The sequence below is a fragment of the Canis lupus genome, chromosome 23 (assembly GCF_003254725.2).
Source record: "Canis lupus dingo isolate Sandy chromosome 23, ASM325472v2, whole genome shotgun sequence".
Classification (NCBI taxonomy): Eukaryota; Metazoa; Chordata; class Mammalia; order Carnivora; family Canidae; genus Canis; species Canis lupus.
The window spans coordinates 32,526,365-32,542,460 of NC_064265.1; the positions used below are offsets into that span (position 1 = coordinate 32,526,365).

General features: G+C 37.2%; 1 protein-coding gene across 6 annotated transcripts in view; it reads left to right on the forward strand.

Annotated features, from left to right (window-relative positions):
• PPP2R3A (protein phosphatase 2 regulatory subunit B''alpha) overlaps window positions 1-16,096 on the forward strand; it is a 187,994-nt gene that overhangs the window by 41,594 nt on the left and 130,304 nt on the right. For all 6 annotated transcript variants that reach the window (XM_035704779.2, XM_025448920.3, XM_025448918.3 and 3 more), the window contains one exon: window positions 4,341-6,772. In XM_035704779.2, the coding sequence (XP_035560672.1) occupies window positions 4,781-6,772 (1,992 nt within the window). In that variant the 5' untranslated portion in view covers window positions 4,341-4,780. The remainder of the gene's footprint in view (window positions 1-4,340; window positions 6,773-16,096) is intronic.

Consider the following 16,096-nt stretch of genomic DNA (forward strand, 5'->3'; position numbering starts at 1 on the left):
TCTGCCCCTCCCACTCCTGTGTGCTTATGGTCTCTCTCTCTCAAATAAATCTAAAATATAAATGATCTAGATCTTTCCTGACATGGAATTATATTCAAGAGATATTTATTGCTAGTTTGAAGTAAATTTTAAAATACATAGTATGCTTAAACTTTTGTAAAAAAATATATACATTTATAAATTTTCATAAGAAAATGTCAGGATACATATCCATAAAAATATTAACTGGTTATTTCTGAATGATGATACGGATAATTAAAATGTTTTTTACTTAAGAACATTTTCTAACTTTTCTGAAAAGAATGTATATTAATTGTTAAGAACAAATGAGGAAAAATAGAAGCTCCACCCTAGTGCTCCTGATTCCCACTGTGCTTGCTTCTCTCATTGCCCTCAAATAGTAGGTACACTCGGGGCCATAATAATGAATTATTATGGGCCTGGTTCAGAGCAGAAATTGTTTGATGAGTGAATTTTACCAATAACAGCTAACAGTGATTGAGCCTTTCTTGTGTTTTAAGCATTTGACATGTTCACTTAATTCTCATGAAATGAGTAGTGTTATTATCTATGTTTTACAGGTGAAACAGGCTGACAGAGTTAACCAACTTATGTAAGGCCACACAGCTGTAAGTGGCAGGGTAGGGATTCAAACCCATGTAGCCTGCCTTATCTTAGAAACACAAGATAGCATGGGGGTTCTGAATTAGATAGATTATGATCTATCTCTGATTGAGACTAGTTGGATTAGATTCCATGTCTAGGATTCCAGAACAACTGGGCATCAGTTAATCATGGTCTAAATTAAAAAGGCAGAATTTGACACTCACAGTTCTGAACCAAATACCAGGGAAGTAACCTTGGTCTCTTTGGCATGTTTATAAAAAACTCAAATCATGGGCAGCCCAGGTGGCTCATTCTCCTCGAAGGGAGCCTAATGTGGAACTCCATCCCGGATCGTGGGATCACACCCTGAGCCAAAGGCAGATACTCAACCATTGAGCCACCCAGGCATCCCATTGATATAAGATGTTATCTTTGGAGGAAACTAGGGGAAGAGTACACAGATGGTCTCTGTACTAGTTTTACAACTTCTATGTGCATCTAAAATAATTCCAAAATTAAATTTTTAAAATAAAATTAAAATTCAGCTTTTCAGTTGCACTAGCCACAGTTAAAGTGCTCAGTAGCCCCATGTGGCTAATGGCAGCCATATCAGAACACACATAGAATATTTCCATCAACACAGAATGTTTTATAGGTCAGCCCTGACCTGGTCTAAAAGCATATGTCTGACTTTGGCCAATGTTCTCTCTTCCATAAGTATTTCAAATTCTAGTATCATATGAATACTTGTATTTTTTGTCATGTTACCTTATAAATTAGTTGTTTTGGTTATATCCAAGCTTAGAGAATTCCTTTATAATTTCTCAAATTTCAGAGAAATAAAATAGTCTTTGTTAAAAAAAAAGTCTTTATGTTAATTTAGGAGTTTATCACGTTTTCATATGTGTCTGAATATTTAAATTTTCTAACACTCATGTATTTTGCCTTTGCACCAGTTTTATCACCTCTATTAACAACTGGATTAGGATATAGTCCTAATATCCCTCACATAGTTATACTCATGTACTTTCTTAGAAATATCCTTTATTTTTCTTTCCTTCTATCCTTACCCAAAAGCTCTTCCAAATTTTGGATTTCTGAAAAGGTGTATAGTTTTTCATGTTTGGTGTTCTTTCTTCCTTGTCTCTCGTGCATCTTTTGGAAAGGTAATTCTTTCTATTGCCATGTTCTAGTATTTTGTCCCATAACAACTAATTCCTCTTTGGCTTCTTTGCATTTTCAGTTCCAAATTACTGGGCACTTCCTTTAGTATGAAACTTCTTTCTGCTTCAGTTTTATCCTTAGTGAGATCTAGTTTTATAGTCTTATATGAGCCACCATCTGAGATTTGAAGGCGAGGAAGTAGAGCATGACACAGTAGCTCCAGATCCATTCATGTAGCAACAAAGTTAGGACACTGAAGGACAAGAACAATAGGGAGTGACCCACCTGAGGAAAACCACAAAGAGAGAAATACAGGAATATTGGAATTAAGATTTACTATTTTCCTGGGTAGAAAATCTGAATATTATAATGATATCAGTGCTTCAAAATAATTCCTAAGTGTGTTGCAATTGGAATAAAATCCCAATAAAATTTTTCTTAAAACTTGACTATTCAAAAATTCATCTGGAAGACCATCAAAGAACATTTGGAGTATAAAAAAGAATAATAATTAGGGATATGGGAAGCAAAACCAGATAGTAAAACTTAATAAGGCAACAGTAATTGCAATAGTGTAGAACTGACATAAAAACAGAGTAGTCATTGGATACAGAGGGCCAGGAAATGTACTCCAAAATAAGAATTCAACAAAAGAAAGGGTACTTCATGAAATAATTATATCTGTAGTCACTAAGTCTCTAATACCTAAGTGAGCAAAGGACATGAAGAGACGATTTGCCAGAGAATAATTATAACAAGCAAAAAACAGTTTTCTAGGATTGAAGAAATGAAAATGAAAACAATAAAGTTCTCTCATTAAGGGGATAAAGATTTTTTTTTAAGATTTTATTTATTTATTCATGAGAGACACAGAGAGAGAGAGAGAGAGCGAGAAAGGCGCAGAGACACAGGCAGAGAAAGAAGCAGGCTCCATGCAGGGAGCCCGACTGGGACTCGCCCTGGGCCAAAGGTGGCACTAAACTGCTGAGCCCCCTGGGCTGCCTGGGGATAAAGATTTTTATTTTAAAATCTCACTGCCATCGAAATTTAGTGAAATTGATGCTCTCCTCTCGTTTCAGTCATCATCTGAAGGATCCTTTCATTGCTTTACTGCATCATTCTTGATTTGGTAATATCACACATCTATCCTTCAACAAATCCTATTGGCTTTAAACTTCTCCACTATTACACTATATCCTGGTCCAAGCCCCCAGGTCTTCTTGCCTGATTTATTGCAATAGCCCCTAATTTTCTTCCCTGCTTTTTATCTTGCTCCTTCATAGTCTCCTCTGAACACAGCAGCCAGAATTACCAATTTAAAATGTAAGTCTGATCATCATGTCATTCCCCTGCTCCGTAGCCATCAGTTGTTCCCCAGCTCATGCAGCAGATCCTGCATGTTTTAGACTTCTACCTTTTCTTTCTGACCTTACTTCCCACACTATCCCACTTGCTTTGTCTGTTCTAATCACTGTAGCCTCCTCAAGCATACTCCCACCTCAGGGCCTTTGCACTTATGGTTATTATGCCCGAGATGATTTTGCCCAAAATACCTCCACAGCCTGTTCCTTTTCTTCTTTCAAGTCTCTGCTCATATATCAGTAAGATCTTCCCTGACTACCCTTTATAACACAGCCCCTCTCATTCTTTCTGAATCCCTGCCCTGTTTGACTTTTCTAGAGCTCATGTCACCATCTAAGTTAAATGTTTACATGCATCTTGTTTTTCATTTTACAACCAGATTATCAGCTCCATAAGAACAGGGACTATATTTTATTCACTGCTGTATCCTTATCACTTAACAAGTGCCTGGCACAAGTAGGCACTCATTTATTGAGTAGATTGATTGAACCTTTTTAGAAAGCAACTACAATATGGTTTAAAAGCTTGTTTTGTTTTGTTTTGTTTTTTTAAAGAGGATGATTAAATTCTATCCACTTGGTGACGAGAGCTCTGCATGTGGTAATATCTGAGAGGATAGGATCAAGGGCAGTAAATAAAGGTTGTTTCTCTCTCTTAGGTAGTAAGAAAAAATATGATGGGAGAATAATCTCCAAGTACAGAGGAAGTGTAGAATCAAGAACAAGTATTATGTGTTGGCAATCTTTGAGATTAGGATGATGAGATATAAGCAAAAGTTTAGTGCAGAACAGTCGCACAAAATAAGGTTGTAGGTGGATGGGAATGGATGTTGAAAGTCTTGAAAATAAGTCAAAAGAGGTAGGATGCATGATGGAGATCAGTAGTATGAATTCTTGAACTCTGAGGGATTAAAAAACCTGTCTGAATCTAAGCTTTTTGATGTCATGAAAGATGGCAAGGAGGGCAGGATAAGAAATACCAACAGGGAGGCAGTTGTAACAAGGCAAAGTGGAGGTAGTAAATACTCCATCCAGGTAGTAAGGAATGTGGGGCTTGATGAAATAAAGACATGAAGCAAAGATATGCGGTAATGTGGCAAAGAATACGGCTTGGTGTCTAACTGCATGTGGGATGCAAAAGAGGAAATAAAAGGTTTCCTCAGGATTAAGAAATCATATTTTAAAAATTGTTTTCTTTTTTCATTACAGGTTTCATTCACAAAACAATGGATCATTTAATTCTTTGGCGGATTCAGTTATCACAGTACTTCTATACTACCAACTAGGATTTATGGCAATAAATTAATGACAATAAATTTCTGCATCATAGAATTGCTGGAGGACTGAAAGAGGATTTTATATTATAAAAACACTACAGTATCATGATATTACTAAATAAAACTAAAGAGGACAATTATTAAATTATTAGACTTCCTAATTCAAGCAGACATGTGCAGTAGCTACTGTATCCCGACAGTTACCAAACCTCAAATTTAGATGGTTTTTCTTTGGGGGAAGGGTCATTATATTTGCAAGAAACCACTGAACATTGCCATCAAGTATATTTTCAGCTGAGTGTAAGTTAGGAGAATTTACTTGAAATAAGTTCTAGAAAATTCCGACTCACATCACTGAGTGGATTCGATATTATGGCAGCAACTTACAGACTTGTGGTCAGTACTGTGAACCACTACAGCAGTGTGGTGATAGACAGGCGTTTTGAGCAAGCTATACATTATTGCACTGGAACCTGTCATACCTTTACACATGGAGTTGATTGCATTGTGGTACATCATAGTGTTTGTGCAGACCTCTTGCACATCCCTGTGTCTCAGTTTAAAGATGCAGATCTGGACTCTATGTTTCTACCCCATGAGAATGGGTTTTCTTCAGCTGAGGGTGACTATCACCAGCAGGCCCTCGCAGGCATTCCCAGGGTCAAGAAAGGATCTACCTTTCAGAACACCTGTAACTTAAAGGACATTGCAGGAGAAGCGATCAGTTTTGCCAGCGGGAAAATAAAAGAATTTTCCTTTGAAAAGCTCAAAAACTCTAACCATGCAGCTTACAAAAAGGGAAGAAAAGTTAAGTCTGACTCATTTAATAGGAGGTCAGTTGATTTTGACTTGCTCTGTGGCCATTATAACAATGATGGGAACTCTCCATCCTTTGGTTTACTCCGGAGTTCCTCAGTTGAGGAAAAATCTTTGTCCCATAGAAACTCACTTGATACAAACCTAACTTCAGTGCTTCTTCACAACTTCTCTGAAGAAGACCTGGTTACTCAGATTTTGGAAAAACATAAGATAGATAATTTTTCTTCTGGAACAGACATAAAGATGTGCTTGGACATCTTGCTGAAATGCTCTGAGGATTTGAAAAAATGTACAGATATCATAAAACAATGCATAAAGAAGAAGTCAGGGAGTAGCATCAACGAAGGAAATGGCAATGATGCAATTTCTAGTTCTGATACTGTCTATGTGAATGTAATGACTAGGTTAGCATCCTATCTGAAAAAGCTACCATTTGAATTCATGCAGCCTGGGAATAATGAGGCTATAGATTTAACAGAACTGGTCAGCAATATACCCAGTTTACAACTGACTCCCTTTTCCCCAGTATTTGGCACTGAACAGCCCCCTAAATATGAAGATGTTGTCCAGCTCTCAGCCCCTGACTCTGGACAGTTTCAAACTATAGCACTGCAAGATGACAAACACAGTTCTAGGAAAACAGACGCAGTAAAATCCATTCCAAACAACTCTACAAATCCCTTATATAACTCTGAGATAAATGATCCCAGAACTATAAAAGATGCCCAGCTTCAATCACAGTCATTAACCATGAACTCTTTAGAAAATGTTTCTTCTAGTGACCTAATGGAAACCCTTTATATTGAAGAAGAGTCAGATGGAAAGAAAGCATTGGATAAAGGACAAAGGACAGAGAATGGACCCGGTCAGGATTTGTTAAAGGTAAATGAAGATAGAGCAGAATTTTCAGACCGTGGTACTCCTCTTAAAAAATATCCTGCCTCAGTGCAAAATGAAAGTGATAAGATATTTGAGAAATCAGTTAACCTACCTGAGGAAGATCTTAAATTAAAAGCTCCTAAAGTTGAAGAGAGAGACCACAGAGATTTTATGAATCCTAATAGTCAGGAAGAGATAGATAAGTTGTTAATGGATCTGGAATCATTTTCACAGAAAATGGAGACCTCTCTAAGAGAGCCACTTGCCAAAGGTAAAAGCTCTAACTCCTTAAATAGTCATAATCCATTGACTGGTCAGCTTCCTATAGATCTTGAGCCTAAATCTAAAGTCTCTTCACCCACCGAAAAAGTCTCCCCTTCCTGTCTAACAAGGATTATTGAAACCAATGGACACAAAATAGAAGAAGAGGATCGAGTCCTCTTACTGCGAATTCTAGAAAGCATTGAAGACTTTGCTCAAGAACTAGTTGAGTGCAAATCAGGCAGAGGGAGCCTGTCACAAGAGAAGGAAATGATGCAGATTCTACAGGAAACCTTGACAACTTCCTCCCAGGCCAATTTATCAGTCTGTAGAAGTCCTGTTGGTGATAAAGCCAAAGATACTACTTCAGTGGTTTTGATTCAGCAGACTCCAGAGGTGATCAAGGTAAGACCCAACAATCTTGAGTCCTGAGAAATATCTAAAGAAATGATTTAATGTGTGCAAAACTTATAAACAAAAACTATTTGTTAGCTATTTTATGTTCTTCTAAAGTTCCTGCCCTGGATTAGGTATGATTTCATTCAGTTCAGTGAAAAAACTAAAAAATAAGGGCTTTTGAGTCAGGCTGACTGATTTCCACTGCCCTCTTCACATGTTTCATCTTATTCCTAGCTCTGTGACCAGAGGAAAGTTACTTAGCCTTAATATCCTCATCTATATAATGGAAATATTAAGGATCAAGGATCAACTTATGTGGAATGCAAGCAAGTTGCCTTACACAAACTAGGCATTTAATATTAGCCTCATCCTCCCCAGTCAACCAGTAGACCAGTCATTAATACATACATGTGTAGACTGTAAGGTGCAGTGTAGGATACAAAAAAAGGACATGATTTTTCAAAGACCTTAAAATCTAGTTAGGGAAACAAAACATACCAGAAACAGTTCATAAACATGTAGGCCCTTCTCTGAAGGTATTGTTAGTGCAATAGGGTCTTCACAGAAGGTAAAGACTAGAGTGTATGAAATTTTCTTCTTCATGCAAGTAGAAAAAAATATCAATCTGGGGTCATAGGATAGTAGTATTTTCAAAAGGCTATGAATCTATTCTTCTACTGATAGTATTGCTTTAACAAAAATCCCAGAAAGGCAGTTATCTTCCCACTTGTGTATATGTCTTAGCACAACAGTTATTTCTTGTTCATTTTATATGTCTTACATGAGCTGGTGATAAGCTCCACTCCACCTCACTCAGGGCCCCAAGGTAATAGATGCTTCGTGTTCCTGCAGCTGCCCCATTGCTCCATCTGGAATATATGGCTTGTGAGTTCACTGAGGAAGGGGACAAAAGCGATGTTGCCTTATTCCCACATGTAACGCACTTCCCTTCTACTCACAGTCCAGTGATTCCAGCCCAAAAGCTACGAAGCATATAGAATATACTTGGTGAGCACTATCTCCATCACATGAGTGATGTACCATACATGTATGAATTCAAACATAAAACCGACTAACAAAACAAGTTGTAAAATGATATAAATTATTTAGAGATATGTACATTGGACAAAAAGCAAAAAGAGAAATACCTGGATATACAAAATACAATATTCAGAATGATGATTAATCCCTGGGGAAAGAAGAGAGGTGGAACTGAGGATGTACAAGGGACCTTAGTAGTGTTAGTAATTTCATAATCTAGTGGTTGATCATAAGTATTTTTTCATATTATTTTTATGTCTTTCTGTATATCTTTAATGTAGTAAATTTTTTAAAAATTGGATATTAGGATGGCATATATGTGGCCAAGCTAAAAAGTAAATTAATGTTAATTTTAACATTCCCATTTATATTTTCACTTAAGTAGGAAAAAAAGATATATTGTGATCAGATGAGTAAATTTTTAAAAGATTTTATTTATTTATTTGAGAGAAAAATATAGAGCATGAGTGGTGGGGAGAGGCAGAGGGAGAAGCAGACTCCCCACGGAGCAGGGAGCTCTACATAGGGCTCAATCCTAGGACCCTGAAATCATCACCTGAGCCAAAGGCAGATGCTTAATTAACTGAACCACCCAGGTACACCATGAATAATTTTTATGTCATATTCATTTTGTGGCTGTTTTGCCCACATTTTTAGTTACCAGAGACAAGCACTTAAGTTTAAAAATATATATACTGAAGGTTATAAAATGATGATTTGGATCTAAATATTCTCAAACATTCACTGAGCATTTATGTGAAATTTCTGTGAGTCTCCTTATTCACTGATTCACAATTGGTAATATCTTTAGTTAACTTGGACAATACTGAGGGTAAGAAACTGGAAATTAGTTACCAAAATAAGAAAAAAATGCTTTCACGCACACAGCCAATACTGACATGCTTAATATTTTTTAAGAAAATATCTATACAGGGGATCCCTGGGTGGCACAGCGGTTTGGCGCCTGCCTTTGGCCCGGGGCGCGATCCTGGAGACCCGGGATAGAATCCCACGTCGGGCTCCCTGCGTGGAGCCTGCTTCTCCCTCTGCCTGTGTCTCTGCCTCTCTCTCTCTCTCTGTGTGTGACTATCATGAATAAATAAATAAAATCTTTTAAAAAAAAAAGAAAAGAAAATATCTATACAGGGCAACCCAGGTGGCTTGGCGGTTTAGCGCCGCCTTCAGCCCAGGATGTGATTCTGGAGACCCGGGATCGAGTCCCACATCAGGCTCCCTGCATGGAGCCTGCTTCTCCCTCCGCCTGTGTCTCTGCCTCTCTCTCTCTCTCTTTCTCTCCCTCTGTCTCTCATGAATGAATGAATGAATGAATGAATAAATAAATAAATAAATAAAATATTTAAAAAAAAAAGAAAATATCTATACAACAATCTCAAAATGGTAATAACATAAGAAGTAACCATTCTTCTGAGCTAAGGCATGTTAACACATTTAGATGTATTATCCCACTATTTTCCCCCCAATAACCTGTCTGCTCATTAAAAAAAAAAAAAAAATACCTTCTCTGCTGGCCTATTCCAATGTCTAAGAATCATTATAACCAGAAACTTACTTTAATACAGTGTTTTGAATTTTATTTAACCCTTCTGTGAAAAAAGGGGAGAAAATTCTTCTAAAGGAGGTGAGCTGCAGAAAATAGAAATTGTAAACCTGACGCCAAGACTTAAGTCCTATGTAACACCTTTTCTGTGTCCCTAGCTGACAGCTCATGAGCAAGTTCCCCCTGAAACCTTCCCAATCTAAGTATGCCCAACTAAAAATCCCACACTGGGCTCTATTACTTTTCAATTTTTTGACAAGTATGGACTAAGATCAAAAAGTCATAAGATTCTCCCAGAGAAAGAGGAATTCTCTTGCACTGTTGGTGGGCATGCAAACTTAGTGCAGCCGCTCTGGAAAACAGTATGGAGATTCCTCGGATAGTTAAAAATAGAGCTACCCTATGATCCAGCAATTGCACTCCCAGGTGTTTATCCAAAGGATACAAAAATAGTGATTTGAAGGGGCACATGAACTCCAATGTTTATAGCAGCAATGTCCACAGTAGCCAAAATATGAAAAGAGCCCAAATGTCTATCAACAGATGAATGGAAGTGGTATACACACATACACTGAAATATTACTCAGCCATCAAAAAGAATGAAATCTTGCCATTTGTAAGGATGTGGATGGAACTAGAGGCTATTATGCTAAGTGAAATAAGTCGAAGAAAGAAAAGTGCCATATGATTTCACTCATGCGGAATTTAAGAAATAAAACAGATGAACGTAGGGAAAAGAAGGAAAAATAAAATAAGATGAAAACAGAAAGGGAGGCAAACCATAAGAGACTCTTAACTCTAGAAAACAAACTGAGGGTTCCTGGAGGGTAAGTAGGAACAGGGATGGGATAATTGGATGATAGGCATTAAGGAGGGCACTTAATGTAATGAGCACCGAGTGTTATATGCAACTGATGAATCAGTAAATTCTACCCATGAAACTAATAATACAGTATATGTTAACTAAATTGAATTTAAACACAAAATTAAAAAAAAAAAGGCTGTCCCATCACTTTTAAATAAGTCTCATCATAGAATAGAATAATTTTTTTTTAAGATTTTATTATTTATTTGAGAGGGAAAAAGAGAGAGAGAAACAAATTCTCTGTTGAGCAGAGAGTGCGATGCAGGGCTCCATCCCAGGATCCTGAAATTGTGACCTGAGCTGAAGACAGATGCTTAACCTACTGAGCCACCCAGGTACTGCAGACTAGAATAAAATTCGATGAGATTTCTTCTTTAAAAAAAAAAAAAAAAAAAAAAAAGATTTATTTATTCATGAGACACACACACACACACACACACACACAGAGGCAGAGACAGGCAGAGGGAGACGCAGGCTCCATGCAGGGAGCCTGACGTGGGACTCAATCCCAGGTCTCCAGGATCAGGCCCAGGGCCAAAGGTTGGCGCTAAACCGCTGAGCCATCCGCTGCCCTGATGAGATTTCATCTTGATAAAAGTTTAGAAAGTAATTTGTGAAAAGCTAATTTAAAGAGAAAGGTAATATAAAATGTCTAATTCCTAAAGATACTTAATGCAAGAAAATAAACACATCTTCTTTGACTCAGTCGCCTTCCCGCTTGTTCTTTTTTTTTTTTAATCTTTGCTTCTTAGGAATATTTTAAATCAAGAGTCGGCAAATGTTTTCTATAAAGTGCCAGATGTAAATATCTAAGGCTTTGCAAGGTCACAAGGTCTTTGTCACATAGTCTTTTGTCTTTTTTTTTTTTTTTTAACAACCCTTTAATAATATAAAACTATTCTTAGCCCCAAGCCTTAAAAAACAAGTAGTGGTCCAGATTTGGTTCAGAGTATTTTGTCAATCCCTGTTTTAAACAAATAGAAAAGTATAGTGAACAATTAAAAAAGCACTCCTTATTACGTACCACTTAGCTTTTTGTCAAATATTAACATTTTATCATATTTGCTTTATTTTAGATTTTTGTTTAATTAGTATTTTTATTATTATCATCATCATTTTAAAATCATCTCAGATATAGTTGAAATCACACTGGTCCCTAGCCTAGTATCCTCTCTCCTTTCCAGAAATAACCAGTGCCTTGAATTTGGTGTTTATCTCCTGAAAGTTTTTATATAGTATTTGTCATGTTTTTATACTTATATAGAGTGAACAAAAAGTAGTAAGAAATAAAATCCAAGAGGTAGATGGGGACCAACTTTTGAAAACCTCTATGGTATGCTAAACCCCTAGAACTGGGAGCTAAAGGTTTTTAAGTGGAGAAGTCACACAGTATTTTTTCTTTTAAGAACAATACATTTTGGGGGGCACCTGGGTGGCTTAGTCAATTAAGTGTTTGCCTTCAGATGGGGTCATGATCTCAGGGTCCTGGGATCAAGCCCCATGTCGGGCTTTCTGCTCAGCGGGGAGCCTACTTCTCCCTCTCTGTCTATGATTCCTCTTCCTCTTGCTTTCTTGCTCTGTTGCTTGCTTTCTCTCACTCAAATAAATAAGATCTTTAAAAAAATAATACTTTTTTTAAAAGAATAATAAGGGGTGCCTAGATGGCTCAGTCGGCAAAGCGTCTGCTTTCAGCTCAGATCATGATCCCAGGGTCCTGGAGTCGAGCCCCACATGGGCTCCCTGCCCAGTGGGGAGCCTGCTTCTCCACTTGCTATTTCTGTCTCTCTCTCAAAGAAATAAATAAAACCTTTTTTAAAAAAATAAAGGATAATAAATGTTAAATAGGCTTTTATTTTTCTTCAACTTTTTAGACAGTGAAAAATCTACCAGTTCAAAACACTTCAATTAAAAGCTTTATGTAATGGGGCATATAGGAGGTGTGTTGATGACTCCCTGAGAAGAAAGATTGACTTGACGATATATTTTTTTAAGATTTTATTTATTTATTCATGAGAGACACACAGGCAGGAGACATAGGCAGAGGAAGAAGCAGGCTCCATGCAGGGAGCCCGATGAGGGACTTGATCCCAGGACTCCGTGATCACGCCCTGAGCCAAATGCAGACGCTCAACTGCTGAGCCACCCAGGCGTCCCAAGACTTGATGATCCTAATATGTTGTTAGTATTTTAACATGTGTTTCAAAATAATTTCTCAAGAGTGAGCAGTATTTGTTGTCCAGACATTTTTTTGTCCAGAAATAAAATTCAAACTTGTATTGAGAGAGATAATAAAATAGAAAATATTAGTATGGTATTGAGAGATTGATCCCTAGATATTAGTCTAGATCAGGATTAGCAACCTGTGGCCGAATGACTAAATCTGACCTATGACCTACGTTTGTAAATAGTTTTATTAGAACACAGCCACACCCATTTGTTTACATATGATCTGACTGCTTTTGTCTTCTACCTACTAAATTGAGTAGTTAGAGACCTTAAAGCCTGAAATATCTACTATCTTTTATAGTAGGCCATTTATAGAAAAAGTTTGCTGACTCCTCATCTAGATATTACTTGATGGTAGATCAGCAAAAGATTTTTGATGAGGTTCAGTATGATATTTTGTTAAAGGCATTGGATATCTTGGAAACATCATTAAATATCAGTAGCAAAAAACTGCCAACGAATATCAACAGTCAAATATATACCAATAGAAATAGCAAAATAAATAAGGCCAGTGTTTTGAAATTCTTCCTCATGAGTTCTGACATGGGTTTTGATCTACATAGCTTTTTCCCCATTTTCCTCCCTAGTCATGACCCATCTCTGACTTTCCCTCTTGGGGAAACCATTTTCCTTTTTATCCTTTTCTGTCAAGTTATTGATATCCTTTAGTACAAGCTTTAGTACATGATTTCTTCACAAAGCCTCTAGGTGACAGCATACAACCCTGTAGACTCTAGAATAGCTGAGGTATGAAAATGGCCTGAAAATGAGTTGAATAAGAAGAGAACAGCTGTGGAGGAGGGAAAGGGGGATGTGTCTGAGCACTCAGAGGGTTTCATTATTTTGAATGAATGAATTACTGAAAACATGTTTTTGACATAGGAGATAATACAATTTTAAAAAAACACTTAGAAACTATACTGCTTTGGGAATTCACATAATAAATTATATCTTAATTCTGTGTTTAATTACCACCAGCATGGCAGCCCTGGTGGTTCAGCGGTTTAGTGCCACCTTCAGCCCAGGGCCTGATCCTGGAGACCCAGGATTGAGTCTCATGTCAGGCTCCCTGCATGGAGCTTGTTTCTCCCTCTGTCTGTGCTTCTGTCTCTGTCTCTCTCTCTGTGTGTGTGTCTCATGAATAAATAAATAAAATCTTTAAAAAAAAAAAATTACCACCAGCAGATGTTATTACAGTCCTTTTTGGTTTGTTTTTAGCCAAATGGAGCAATAGCCTGGTAGCTGTTATTCACAAGTTAAAATAATAAGACCTAGCCTCCCTTGAAAATTATCTTTCCTTAATTTTAGTTAAAAAAAAAAAAAAGGAAAAAAATTTCTGTTATGGTTTGCTTCAATTGAAAGAATGGAGGAAATCGGGCAGGATTTTACCAATGAAATAAGAATTTAAGGCAAATAAAGAGGAATTTTTTTTTAAGCTCTATAATATTTAAGTCTAGTGAAAACTTACAAATTTCAACTATTGTGGGGGAAAACTGTGAATTACTAAAAAGTACAAATTAAAATTCCAGTATTTTTAATAAATAGCTGTATTAATTTCAAGAATAGAGATTAAAACTACCATCAAAGTATTGCAAGTGTGAACGTCAGCTAGACCTATTTCAGTAATGAAGTAGAGATCATTTATAGTTTGTTAAAAAAAAAATAAAGACAATTTAGGTGATACAAACTTTTTTTTTTAACACTTCATGACGTGGACAGTCTCAGAGAACTGCAAAATGGGGCATAAGATAAAAAGCTTCTATAAGCTAGAAAATAAAGAATAAGCAAGAGCGAAATAGAAAACATCTGATTGGCTGGGGCCACATAGTCAGCCTTGTCTGGCATGAGAAGGCCCAGAGTTGGCTCGGCATTGGAGAATTGGTTATGTGAATATACTGTGTTTCTGGTCAAGCAGAACATTTATAGGGACACAAGTTACCTAAGTTTTGCTTTGCTAGGTGGCACCCCTGGCAGGAACAGCTCTGCTTTGGGCCTCAACATTTATTTCCACAGTCCACTTGTTTGATCATCCTCTTGACCATTCTAGAGGTTTGATCAAAAATACCAGTCTTAGGGCAGTCCCGGTGGCTCAGCGGTTTAGCGCTGCCTTCAGCCCAGGGCATGATCCTGGAGACCAGGGATCGAGTCCCACATTGGGCTACCTGCATGGAGCCTGCTTCTCCCTCTGCCTGTGCCTCTCTCTCTCTCTGTCTTTCATGACTAAATAAAAATAAAATCTTTAAAAAAAAAAAAAATACCAGTCTTAGCCTGAGTCTCAGTTACCATCACCTCTTCAAATCTTAGTGTAGTTTTCACAAGAGATGATGTCAGGCACCTATTCTAGGAGTTGCTCTTGTTCTTCTGTTCTCTTTTGTCATTCCAGTCCAAGAGAGACCATGTCAGCTGGTCAATGGCTCTCTACCGCATTTAAAATTTTGAGAATGCAGTATATTAGGGAGAAAATTATAATATAATATTTGGGGTGCCTAGGTGGCTCAGTTAAGTGTCTGCCTTCAGCTCAGGTCATGACCCAAGGTCCTGCATTAAACCCTGCATTGGAATCCCTGGCAAATGGGCAGTCTGCTTCTCTCTGCCCCTCTCCCTCTGCCCTTCTCCCTGCTCATGCTCCCTGCCCCCCAAATAAGTAAAATCTTTTTAAAAATATTTTGAAATCTACATTATTTATATAAATAACATGAGTGTAATATAATAACAGTTTTTGGCAATAAAACAATCCCATGGTTTGGACAATGCATATGAGCCAGGTTACCCATAACCGAAACCAGCTAGAATCAAGTAAATCAAAAAATGACCCCCAAAGGGTAGATACATCATTAAGCCAGTTGGCAGGTTTATGTATTTTGTGTAACTGTGTCTCCACTCCCCCAGAAACATTTATCCAGTGAGCTTGTTTCAGAAAAACTGAGGCATTAGAAATCAGGGAAAAATATGTAATGGGCAGAAAGAACTGCAGGATTATCAGCATCTTGGAAAATCCAACAGGTGGGATTTAGAAAAATGATGGTCCAACAGGGAAGGAAGAAACTTCTTGTTCCAATATCTTGGGTGGTAGCAGTCAGCCTCCAAGTCAGCTACTTCTTCCTAGTCCGTTGGATTTTGAGGTCTCTGGCATTTGCACAGAACCAGATGTTGGATAGAGCTTTCTTCAGTTGTGAAATAGGCACCTAAGATTTGATACCTTGTAATTGGGCAGCACTGTTGGTGGTTAAGAGTACTTGGTAGGGTCTTTTCCTTGAACCTCAGCTTTACAAAAGCAGTAGAGTAAAACAATAACTATCCTTAAATGACAAAAGACTTAAAATGCCCATGATTAAAGATCTGATGAGAATTTACTATATTAGAAGTAACAAGGAAATTTGGTTATTTCCGTAACATATACTATTTTAAGATAACTGGAATTATGACTGATAATATATCATGACATATCAGATTTTTAGGAATTTCATAAAATTTCTAGAACACTTAATAGCATGCACCCATACAAATATAACCTAAGAAGGTTTATTATCATATATTTGACTGAGTTTCCTCTGTGATTTAACATATAAAATAAACTCAATTAGTTTAGCATCTCTTTTTTACTAGGTGGGAGACAAATCCCTTGAGATTTTCCAGGGAC